The sequence below is a fragment of the Diabrotica undecimpunctata genome, chromosome 4 (genome assembly GCF_040954645.1).
Source record: "Diabrotica undecimpunctata isolate CICGRU chromosome 4, icDiaUnde3, whole genome shotgun sequence".
Taxonomy (NCBI): domain Eukaryota; kingdom Metazoa; phylum Arthropoda; class Insecta; order Coleoptera; family Chrysomelidae; genus Diabrotica; species Diabrotica undecimpunctata.
This window is the reverse complement of record NC_092806.1, coordinates 58,837,584-58,850,941: the sequence shown is the minus strand read 5'-3', so window position 1 is coordinate 58,850,941 and position 13,358 is coordinate 58,837,584. Positions and strand designations below refer to the sequence as shown.

The following is a 13,358-nucleotide window of genomic DNA, read 5'->3' as shown; positions in this document are numbered from 1 at the left end:
TAGTTAACGATCGTAATTTATACAAAAAGTGCAAGGAAATAGTCTGATTTATTTTGTGAAAGTTGTGCATATCAATAAAAAAAGGCAGTAAGTGACCAACTTAATTATTCCAAATAACAAACATTTTATTGTATATACCAATAATATATCGTTAAACAAGAAATTTTTAATCGAGGTTTAAATTGATAAGAACTGGTTCGGGTTCCCATCAGGGGACAGGGCCGCAATCACTCTTGCGTATAACACCTGATATTTTAAAATACTCTTACCGAAGCAAGCATGGATATAAGTAATGCACAACAACTTGATTTCGAACCATCTCAACATAAAAGAAATGTTCCAAAAAGCTACTCAGCAGTGACCAATCAATTTAAATTTCCTTCCAAAGAACAAGCACTAGTGTTTAGTGCAATTGAAAATACTCCGCTTCAAGACTACCTAATTCCTCTTGGTAATTTAATTTAACCAAAAAATATCATTTTCTCCTGCCGCCTTTCCAACAACCAAATTTGCATGTACCTTGCCGACAAAAATATCCTAGATGAGTTTTTAGATAACCATGGTCAAATCACTATCCGAGGAGAAGTTTTAAGAGCTAGACCGCTTATAACATCTGCTGACAGAATTGTTATGTCAAACGTATGCCCGACCATTCCACATAATATTTTTGATAAAGAATTACTTTCTTGTAATCTTGTATCTCCCAAAACATTTCTAAAAATCGGTGCAAATCTCCCCGATTATAGCCATATCCTAAGCTTTAGACGGCAAGTATATGTTAGCCCTCATAATTTAACCATCCCAAGCGCCATAACAATATCATTCTAAAACACAAACTACACAGTTAACACAGTATTCTTTTCACAAGATGGGAACGTCTGCTTTAAATGTAAGAAACCAGGACACGTGGCAGCAGCCTGCACCGAACCTACAAATATATCTGAAATACAAACAAACTCCACTAAGTTCTACAACTTCTAATATTACAACTATAGCTGATTTGACTGCACAAACTGTAAGATAAACGCTTCCTACGCAATCCTTTTCCTTTGCCAGTGAAACTAGCCAACCTTCAATGTCATTGTCTAACCAAGATCTACCTCCATTATCACACCAAAGCACCCTTTTACAATATCCGAGTCAGAATTACCCAATGTAAATACAGAAGAAACAGGAAATAAAGAAACGCATTCAAAACGCTCTATATCTAACGCGGATTTATCCTTTTCATCCATGATAGAACCAGCCAAAACCTTAAAACCTTCATCAATAATCACGAACCACCATTTCTACTGAACAGTGAACAATTAGCCCTCCTACTAGAGAACACTGCCGGCTTATCTAATCCCATAATCTCGATCAAGGATTTCACTTCTGATTTGCAAGGTCTCTCTCACATGTTAAAACAAATTCGTCCCTATTTAAAAGAAAGGTCAATAAAAGCAAGACTAACTAACTTAAACAAAACAATATTTGCTTATCTTGGATAGGTGGGCTCTGAATTAGAAAGTGATGCATCACAAACCAGCACTTATTAGCAGCAATCGTTTAGTTTTAATTTTTTTTTATTTAAATTTTTTATTTCTTACATTGAACTCGATAATACAATGGAATATCGATGGATTCTTTCATCGCTTGGCTATGCTACAGATTATCATTGCCGACAAATGTTCAGACATAATCTGTGTACAAGAGACCAATTTAAAATCCCAACAGAAATACAGTCCTAAACAATACATATGCTTCCGTAAAGACAGGATGCTTGTTAACCGTGCTAGTGATAGTGTTATGACATTAGTAAAAAAATCTTTTGCTGCAAATTTATTTCCCGTAGTAAGCAATTTAGAAGCTATAGTCATCAAAATTGATTTCTTAATGTCATTTTATCTATGTATTATCTATATTCCTCCCAACTCACAGGTAAATTATGCAGATATACTGCACCTTATACACCAAATTCCCACACCACGTATAGTCGTCGGTGACTTTAATGGACACAATATAATATGGGAATCTTCTAACATAAATACAATGGAAAGAATAATAGAAAACCTAATACATAACGTTAATTTAAATTTTCTTAATGATAGAACCCCCACGAGGATCAACTCAGCATCAGGAGAATCCTCAGCAATTGGCCTAAGTCTCTGTGATCCAATTTTAACTCCTTGCTTATCCTGGGAAGTGTTGTCGTTCACCTACGGCAGCGACCATTACCCCATAAAAATCTGCAATACTAACACCCTACCGGAACCAAAAGACACCTTTGTCTTAAAATGGAAAACCGAAAAGCCTGATTGTGTGAGCTTTTCAACATATATTGATAATTCCGTAGAAAGCTATAAATTACTGTGATATCGATAGAACAATCACCAATTTTAATGACTTAATACTAAAAAGTGCAGAACTCTAGATTCAAAAAACAAAAAAAATTCACAATCATCATCCAGTACCATGGTGAAATAATAATTGCGAAGAAGCAAAACGGCAAAACAAAAAAGGTTTAAATAGGTTTAAACGGCACAAACCCCAAGAAAGTAAAATATAATTCAAACGGTTAAAGCTAGAGCCCAATTACTTAAACATAAAAAATTCAAAAAAAGTCTTATGGTCAAAATACGTCTCTGAAATAAACAGTTCTTCTCCAATGAGCGAAGTTTGGAAAAGGGTAAAGAAAATTTCCGGTTTAAAGTATTCTTCATCAATTAACACTCTTAAAATAAACAATACCACAGTTTCTTCTTCACAAGACATTGCTAAATCTCTTGCTTCCACCTTTGAACAACATTCATCCAGCGAAAACTACGGCATTAATTTTAGGGACTACAAGCTAAAGAAGAACGCACCATCTTGTCTCTAGAAGAATCCGACGAAAACAGCCTATCTCAACCTCTTACTATTTTACTCAACTAAATAACTCCCTACAGGATATGAAAAACTCAAGTCCAGGACCCGACAATATTCCTGTTGTATTCCTAAAGCATTATCCTAAAGCAATATCCGTCTATATGGGCAAAAACCATAATTTTGCCGTTTTTAAAATCCAGAAAGCCTCGACTTGATCCAGAATCATACAGACCCATCTCTCTAACATGTGCCATGGCTAAATTAATGGAGAAAATAGTCAATTCCCGGCTTATGTGGACACTGGAAAAATCTCATTACTTCTTACCACAGCAAAACGGCTTCAGACGTAACCGATCAGCAATTGACAATATCGAAGACTTACAAAGTGATGTCCAAGAAGCGTTAGCAATGAATCAAATGTTCATAGCTATTTTCTTCGATCTAAAGAAAGCCTTCAATACGTGTTGGAGATTCAACATTCAAAATTGCACGCATTCAATATTAGAGGCTTAGCCTGTATCGAAAATTTCTTAAAAGACTTTTCTTTCCAAGTAAGAGTTAATAACGTTTATTCCGATTTTTATACTGCAGAAAACGGTACCACACAAGGCTCAGTACCTAGTCCTGCCCCGTTTCCTAATTTTCATGAACAACATATTAAACAAATTATATAAACCTCTCAAAGGTCGCCTCTATGCCGACGATTTAGTGGTGTACATTAAATGAGCATAAAAAGAATCTATGTGCAGAATAGTACAGACATTTTTAACCCAACTAGATGAATGGACAGCTAGTACAGGCTTCGAATTATCCGTTACAAAGACAACTGGTATGGTGTTTACGAAAAAATCATCCATTACACCAGTTCTTTATCTTCACAACAGCATCATTCCCTTCCAAAACTCCGTAAAATTCCTTGGTATGTGGCTGGATCAAAAACTTTCCTGGAAAAATCACATACAACACTTGACACTAACATGCAACAAAAGACTCAATTTGCTTAAAACCGTATTAAATCGTTTCTGGGGTTTCGACTTCTCTACACTACCCCTTCTGTATAAAACACTAATTAGATCCAAATTCGATTACGGTTCAATTGTTTATGCCTCCGCAACCAAGAGTACCCTAAAACCGTTAGATACAATCCACAATGCCGCACTTCGGACTGTTTTCGGAGCTTTTCACACTTCACCCATAGAAAGCTTATATCCCGAAACTGGAGAACCATCATTGCAGTATAGGCGGGCACTTTTAACACTTTCACACGCTTCTTCTGTAGCTGCTAATAAGGATCATCCACTCTTCGAAAATACTTTTTCTAAAAATAATCTTGACTTTCTCTTTAATAAACCTCGTACTGGAAAATCTTGTTACACACGAGTAAGATCAATTCTGAATAATTTTGACACAACAATCCCAGATGTATTTCACTGTAACATCCAACATCCGACTCCATGGTTAATAAGCATCCCAAATTGCAACACCTCTCTAATAGAGTTCTCCAAAAAATGCAATAACAACATACTAATAAAAAACAAACTAAACGAGATTCTTGAACGAGACTACCTTAACTGCACAAACGTCTTTACCGATGCCTCTAAATCTAATGATGGCATTGGTTGTGCATTTGTTACTGCAACATCTACTTTCAAATTTAAACTACCGCCTAGCTCAAGTGTTTTCACCGCTGAACTGTTTGCTTTGTCCCGTGCCCTAAAACATGCACATCTCTCAAGGATTTCAAAACCTGTTTGTCACCGACTCGCTCAGCTCTTTCTTGCAATACAGCCTCTGTATCCTAAACAGCCCTTGGAGCAACTAATAAAAACTGAACTACAAATCGCCCAAGAGAACCACATAACTCCTAAATTTATATGGATGCAGCAACAAGTGCGGAATATGAATTAGTGCGTGAGAGTGTATGTAAAGATCTCAAAACGTTTTTTAAACAAAAAGCGATTGGTCAGTGGCAGCGCGAATGGTTTCTATAGCAATCTAAATTAAGATCGCTAAAACCAGATACACGACAGTGGAAAACTAGTGCTAGTACACGGTTTATTCAAACGGTTCTGACGCGCCTACGTTTAGGACACACTAAGATCACATACTCTTATTTACTTTCGGCCAGTGAACGCCCCCTGTGTGACCTATGTGCTACGCCTCTTACCGTCGTCCATTTGTTAATTGGTGTCCAAAATACCATAGAGAACGTTCAATAAATAATATACCAAATTCTGTACCAGATTTATTAGGAGAAAACTGTCACGTAAAAAACTTATTAAACTAGTAAAATTAATATTGATTGACCTAAGGTCAATCAATGGGTATCGGGTTTAAAGTTTTGTTTACTGAGTAACGCCGCTAATAACCTGTTGGTGGATGCGGCAATGTTTCTTTTTAATAAAAAAAAAACAACAGCATTGCAATGCCTGGAGTGAGAATATACAGAACTTTATACTACTAAGTAACAGAGAAATATGAAGAATAACTATAATTTGCGTGTTCCCTTGCTATAATCCCCTTTTCGCTTGTTTCAAGTAGATGTACCATGTATGTTACAAAGATAAAACACTAATAACACTTGTTTACAATTATTTATATTTTATACCTAATTATAATTTCCATTTTAGGCCCTTGCAGGAGGAACCTTGTTATATGTGACATTAAGCGAAATCCTTCCAAAAGAAAGAACAAAATGGCATCAACAGCATGAAAAAGAACTTGCTGGAATACTTCAACTTGTCTCAGTAGTTGTTGGCTTTACGTTTATGACTGTTTTAATCTACTACTTTGATGACTGACTACTTTGGTATGAAAAAAAAAAAAACAAATTGGAGAGGCGAGTGAAAGATCAACTAACATTTGTCAGTATTGAGACAGTTTCAAAGTTAAATTAATAATTTTTTCTAGAACTAAATTATAACCTTAGAAATTTGCTCGATTTCTGTTACTAACTGTTCAATTGAAGATTATCTTCAGATTAAAAATAATCTTCAGTTAAACTTAATATACGTTGTTCAATGCAAGTTTAACACTTAACCATCTGTTAACCAGAGATTAACTTAATCGCCCAAAAACGAATAATTAACGGTGTTAACTAGAGATTTGTAACCTTACTTTCTGGTTTTTAATTTTAAATTAAATATTGTCTAGACAATTCCAGATTAAAACAACCATAGTTATATAACTAGATATTGTGTTTTATTGCTTCAAATTTGCAGTCTTAGATAAGATTTACAGCAATAATCTATTATAATATAATAATTATGGCTATTGCTAATAATGGTGTGTTTGATTTTGATGATGGAGATATTACAGAGGATGAAGATTTCTTAGCTATTGTTAATATAATAATTTTTCCTCTGTTAAAAAATCCTGTTTTTCGAGTAAGAGAAAACCATTTTCATAAATGGTCAGATAATGAGTTTTTGAATAGATTCCGATAACAAAGGAAACAGTTTTTATGCTGGTTAAGTGCATAAGAGACAGAATAGCTCATCCCACAAATAGGTAAGCTTTTTATAATAGTTAATTAAAATATGTATATATATATATATATATATATATATATATATATACAGTGATGAGTGTCTTACCACCCGGCTTTTTAACGTAAGAGATAGAAAACACAGTTACCTTGTGAAATAAAAAGAGATAAAACTCGTAGAGGTGGGAAATAATCGGTAGAAACCTATAATTTACATTACATTACATTACCACCATCGATAGTCTCACACCTTTAGGCGTTAGCTTCGAGCTAAATCACCTCGGTCATAATTATTATGTGTAACGTCGTTTGTGTGACGTATTTCCATTTTTAATTTGGCATAAAGTAAAAACTGATTGACCACAATAACGCAAAAATGTGAATAAAATAATTTAATTAATAGTGATTATTTAATCTAAAGTTTTAAATTAATAACCAAGAATAATTTCTACTATGATTTGAGGAGTTTTATACACTCTTGTCACAGAATAATTATAAATCCTTCGTGGCTTAGTGGTAAGAATTCGGCACTGCGACACAGACGTCACAGAGTTCAAAACCCACATTGTGGTTTTCTTTTTTTTTATAATTTGAAATTATGCAGAGATCGTTTTGCTTTGAATCACTAAACATTTATGTCACTCGTTACTAGTATTAGAAGTGTTTAAATTAAACATAAATATCTTGAAAAAACAGTATCATTGTACTTCGAAAATAAAGTAAAAATTCTTCAAAATTAAAAGAACGTTTAAAGAATGTTTAAATAAGTAAAAATTCTACAAAAATAAACTGTACAGAGGACAGAGAACTGTAAATATACCTGTACAGAGGAATTGATATTAACACTGAGATTCACCGGATTATTTTGCATTCACAACTGAAGACTGTAAAACTGGAATTGAATTTGAATTATTTTGTATTTCTATTTTATAACATTGGAATAAGAATAAATTGTAAATAATGAGTTTTTCGAAAACTTGTTACCTAATATGTATCATATTTTTTGATTGAGTAAAACAAAAATTTTATCCTTGATGTGAATTGAACCCCAATCTTCTTGTCAATAGACCACGTCTCTTACTATTACACCAATTCTACATACAATAATTATTGTTTTCTGACAGAACATACTTACCTTTAGTTTAGTCAAATATTTCAGTTGAGTTATTTTTATTATTAAATAAACTTAAAGATTTATAATTTAAAATCGCTACTAATTAATTTTTTTTACTATAATATATCTTAATTTATTCAATCATTTATTCTAACATAAAAAATTATTAAAATAAAATATTTTCCAGGTCATCCGTATAATTATGACTGAAGTAAAATAGCCACGTCTAAAAATTAGCTTTATCTCGTACTATCTCACAACTTAATATGTCTTCTATCCTTTCCGCTATTTTGCCGGGTGGTAAGACACTCATCACTGTATATATATATATATATATATATATATATATATATATATATATATATATATATATATATATATATATATATATATATATATATACATATATACATATATATATATATATATATATATATATATATATATATATATATATATATATATATATATATATATTACACAATTTTTAGAAATCATGCTGTGCTGCCAGAGACAATAATCACTAATGCAACATGAACACGAACATGAAAAATGTAAACACTACGCCAAAAGTCATTAACTTTTATATATGAACACCAACGTTTATACCACAGAAAAAAATTATTTTTATAACTTTCATGAAAAAATTTGTTCCAAGCCGGTAATTAATAACTGGCAACATTGTCACCGCTTCAGTACTCGGGTTTAACAAATCTGAGAGTTAACATGCATTGAACAACTTCTTGAGAAATAATCTTTGAATTAAATTTAATCATTGTTTACTTAATCCATGAGTTAACTATTGATTCAACAACTGGCCCTAAGTGTTTTAATCTCATATAACAAATGTCAGATAGTGCCTATTTTCATTAACCTCTTCAATTACAATTTTGAAACTAGATAAGAGTCAAGTTATAAATTTGTATTTATTTTCAGATTAGACGTATTTTGGAATACGCAGATCTTAGAAGACTCGAAGACATGAATATGTTTAAAAAAACTGTTACGTAACAGACTATTTTTTATAAGACTGTACACGTAGACAATCTTGCTATTAGATTATAAGAATTTTATAACTGCGGCATATTTATTTAATAAATGGGACTTTTAAGTTGTACTTGTCAAACTTTTGTGTTTATTGCATAATTTAAAAGGTAACATAATTTTTATGTAGGTATCACATCCAGTTTAATCGATAATCATTGGGTGAAGGAGGTAGACTGCAGTGCCCCAAGGTAAAATATCTGTAATAAAAGCAGGCAATCATCATCATCATCTTGGTGCTACAGCCCTTAGAGGGCCTCGACCTTCTCAAGCTTTCTACGCCATTCTATTCTGTCCCTCGCTTGCATTTTCCAGTTGCCGACTCCGATCTTCTCAGCATCTTGTGTTACCCCGTCCATCCACCTTAGCTTTGGTCTACCCCGTCTTCTCATTCCTACGGGTTGCGCTGTTAGAATCTTTTTTATCATGTTTGACTCAGGGGCCCGGGCTACATGTCCTGCCCACTGCAGGCGGTTTCGCTTAATTATAGTGGTAATATCTTTACCACCAAAAGCAGGCAATAAAAATTAAAATAAAAGTACTTACCAGGAGTAGTTATTAACTGCAAACTTATCAGTGACTGGAATGTATAATAATACAAAGTTTTAATATTCTCATCGATATTTACATTTAGATGTGCCTGGTATTATGTTTGAAAATATGGGCAGTCGCCCAGTTGAAGTTTTCATCGGCATGTATCGGCAGACTTATGCATCCTTCGGGTAAGATATAACAATATTTGCCTGAGCGACCGAAACCATAAAGTAGTTTATCAGAAAAAATCACGTTTCAACCGCCCAGTGATTTACAATTGGGTAGGTAGGTATAATATTTTATTTTTAAGAAACCAGTAAAATCAGATTTTGCGAAACAAGAATATTTTTAGTATAGGTAACCATAACAGCGTTCAGTTAAATTCAAATAGAGAACTGCAAGTGAGTTTTGTTGTGACTTCATCAGTGTTCTTTCTAAACTTCTTTTACCATTTTACGAAGATACTTTTAAAAGGTGGCGTCTGCAGTGTGATAATAATTCTGCAGCTGAAGAGCCAGTTCATTCCTCTAATCAATTGGAAGATTTACAAAGCTGTGTAGTAAACGTAAGCGGCATGTCCAATACCTCTCTGATAATGCCAAACGTATGCTGAAACATGTTTATGAAGGACTGTGTTCTGAGTTGTCTAAATCAGAGGCAATTGCAAAAACATGTTTTTTAACCAGAGTGTCCAAAGCAACCTGCTACAAGATTATAGGAGGAACATCTTCTCTAGGCAGAGGAGAAAGTATTGTGGCAAATTCAGACAAATAGAACCGCACTTAATTGAAACTATAACCAGATCAAAATACAAAATGTATGCCGCTAATATTTTTCCAACTATTGAAAGCCTTCGAAGTGAATTGGTTCGAAAGGACATTCTCTCATGTGCAGCAACAACACTTCGATTATTTGTTAAAGCCAATAATTTTAACAAAAAGAGAAATCAAACGATTTCTACTTAGCGAAACCAAATTCAAATCTTAACCACTGTGTTTCCTAAAATTTGCGAAACAAACAGCTGGATAAATTACTCGGCAAGGGAATCTAAAATTGCATTCCACAAGCCGTTCATCCTGGTCAAAATCCTGGCCAATAATTTTAATTACAAAACTATAGACAAGTGCCAGGCACTAATGGAAAGTACTAGAATAATTTCTTTAAGAAACAATTATATCAGGCAGATAACTGAGTAGGGGAGTGGTAGGAACACTGAGACGAAAAAATTTCAATGCCAATAACTTTTTTATTAAATGCTACTTTAAACTTATATTATACAATGATATTTGGTATATAAATAAGAACTGAAAAATCATGTCGTTTTCTCATAAAAATTAATGTTAAAACCTCAAAAATATAAAAATTAAAAATTAGTAAATGTCTCACTGTTCCTTTCAATGTGGGAACACTGAGACGTAACAATTAACATTATTTGACGTTAAGACTATCAAAGTTTAATTCAAATTTTAAAAGCGAACTTTGGCGCTTGGTTAACCCTTGCATTAAAGGGGGCGGCAAAATCATTTTAATGTCTCTTTTTAATACATGTGAGACATCTGGGACAACTGGAAAGAAGAACCTATTTTCACATTTAGCGCTTTTTCGCAAAAACGATATTTTAAAATCATTTTCTTTTATTTGAGACAAGACTTTGCCTACATAATATGTCTTTTGCTTAGAGTTGAATTCAACGAGCACATAATTCCCATCATTTGGACAGCGATCAAGATCTTCGAAAATAATTGGTTCTGGATCTTCACCAATAAAATCCTCCCCTCCGCTGAAATCTTGTAGTTCCATCTCATTTTCGTCTTGCTCGTCAGAATCACTATCTAATACGCGCCGTGCTACTTTTTTCTGTTTTGGTGTTTTTTCTTTAGATTTAATCAGCTCCATTTTTTCCGGGGTATCCGTAGCTATCATCGTCCTTCCTTTGCGTCTTTTGTTGCCCTCTACAGATTTTCTTGTCGGAGCTTTAGGATAACCCTTAAAAACTGTTGGACTAACAAAGGTTTTAGTAGTAGTAGCAGTATGACTTGGACCTGGATTTTCTACATCTGGAGATTCACTTATCTTTTCAGCAGCAGCTTCAACTGCAACAAGCGGCCTATCTGTCACAAAACTTGACAAAAAATCTTCTTCAGCGAAGACATGCTGATCGAATGGAAATATTCCAGATTTTCGAAAAGCGCTTGCGATGTTAACTGGCGTCATTGCTCGTGGATATGCTGTGCCCACACAGGCTGCTACGTTGTAAATTGTAAATGTCTGACCGGGATGGTTCATCATCCATGCATCTACTGCAGCATTGTAGAAAGTCTGAAATGGCTTAAATAAACCTACGTCCAACGGCTGTAATCTGTTCGTGCAGTGTGGCGGTATAGTCAGGATTATAACGCCATTATTTTTACATAAATCGATTGCCTCAATCGATAAATGACTTTGATGATTATCCATTAGCAATAAAGAAGGGTTTTCTCTAGTACTACCAGTGTGCTTAATAAAATGCCTAACAACTTGCACAAAGCACTCTGTATTCATCCAACCTGTTTTTGAAGCTAGTCCTAAAGTTCCAGGAGGCGACCCATTTATCATAAAATCTTTAAAGTGTACTCTTGGGAATACCAGAGCAGGAGGAATAGCTACTCCAGATGCTCCAACAATACAGCATGTTGTAACGAGTGTTCCACGTTCGCCACTTGTGGCTTTACTAACCTGTCGTATACCTCTTTCTGCAAACACTTTTTGGGACTTTTGAACGGTAACGGTTCCTGTCTCATCTAAATTAAAGATGCGACTACCATCTCCAAACACAGGGAAACGCTGTAAAACGGTTTCAAGTTTACTGAAAAACATTTCAACATTAAATTTATTGAAACCGGTTGCCCTTGCAAGACTACAACCTTCTGGGGTCCGGAGTGATAAATTATTGGAATGACGTTTCTGAAATCCTTTCATCCAGGCAAGTGAAGCGATTTTTGAAGTATGCCAGTTTGCTGGAACCACTATGTTATTGTAGACTGCGGCTTCATATGACAGTTTTCGGGTATCTTCTCTTGATAGGCCATAAAACATTTTAGAACATTTAATTATATATTCGCACAAGTCGTTCTCCTGTTCGATAGTAAAAATTTGTTTTACTTTGTAATTAGGACATAAACGGACGTTCTCATCTTGTTGATATTTTTTAACATATCTGTGGACTGTTTGGAAAGATACTCCTTTTATTCGTGCTGCTTGCCGTATAGAAGTGCCACCTTGTACTAATTCAACAGACTGTCTCATCATATCTTCAGAGAATCTTCCTATTTTCCGATCTGTTTTATTTTTTCTTGGCATCTTCGTTCTGTAAGAGAAATTATTTTGCAAATGACCTGGCTTATACAACTATAACGGAACAGTGAGACAGTAAAGGAACAGTGAGACGCGTCTCACTGTTCCATCTGCTGTGTTGTCTCACTGTTCCTTAAAAAATCGTTAATAAAAATATATGAAAAAAACTAATAAAATATGTACAAAAATCGTTTGTTTTAATTTAATTGTTTCGTAAAATGGTTTACTTTGTAGTTAGAATAACCTACCTTGTCTAAGAAACTTCAATTTTCGTGAAAACAGCGGCCACGTGGATACGGTATATTTACTACGATGCACTCACTTCAAATGACCAGCGATAACTAAAACATTTCTTGTTGAATCTTAATGGTTTCTTGTTTGCTTCACTTTAAGGTGGTAATAGGCATGTTCGTTTAGTTCTACCTTATAATACCGAACGTGGTAAGCTCTACCGCGTTTGTCTCAGTGTTCCGACCGTCTCACTGTACCTACCTCTCCCCTATCAAAAAATGAAATGAAATATTGTATCATATGTATGATACTCATGATACGACACCGTGAAAAAAAGTTAAACGATTAATAACAAAAAGTGTTCTAGTTCAGTACCGCCCAATAAATGACAAAGAATTATAATTTTCCACTGCGATGGAGAAAATGGATGGATCGACGATGTATTATTAATATCTACAAAAAAAAATTAAAGACGCGTCTCTAGATTACGGTTTGAAAAATCTCAGCTTCCCAAATTACTTAAATATAGTGTGTGTGTCATGGACAACGCATCATACCATTCAAGATTAATGAGAAATATTCCAAATATAACTTATACCATATACTTATACCTATAACAAATTACAAATTCAGGAATTTTTATTTGAGGAAGATTTGTATTTTGAGGCACCATACAGTAAAAAGCAATTGTTGGAGGTTGCTCATAGTAGACAGTATCAGAAGGAATATTTTGTTGATAACTGTGTTCGCAGTAATGAGCATACCGTG

General features: G+C 34.0%; 1 protein-coding gene across 2 annotated transcripts in view; it reads left to right on the top strand.

Moving 5' to 3' along the window:
* LOC140439557 (zinc transporter ZIP3-like) overlaps positions 1–8,583 on the top strand; it is a 50,178-nt gene extending 41,595 nt beyond the window's left edge. For both annotated transcript variants that reach the window (XM_072529539.1, XM_072529540.1), the window contains exons 4-5: positions 5,478–5,656; positions 8,385–8,583. In XM_072529539.1, coding sequence (XP_072385640.1) covers positions 5,478–5,648 — 171 coding nt within the window. In that variant the 3' untranslated portion in view covers positions 5,649–5,656; positions 8,385–8,583. The remainder of the gene's footprint in view (positions 1–5,477; positions 5,657–8,384) is intronic.
* The last annotated feature ends 4,775 nt before the right edge of the window (positions 8,584–13,358 follow it).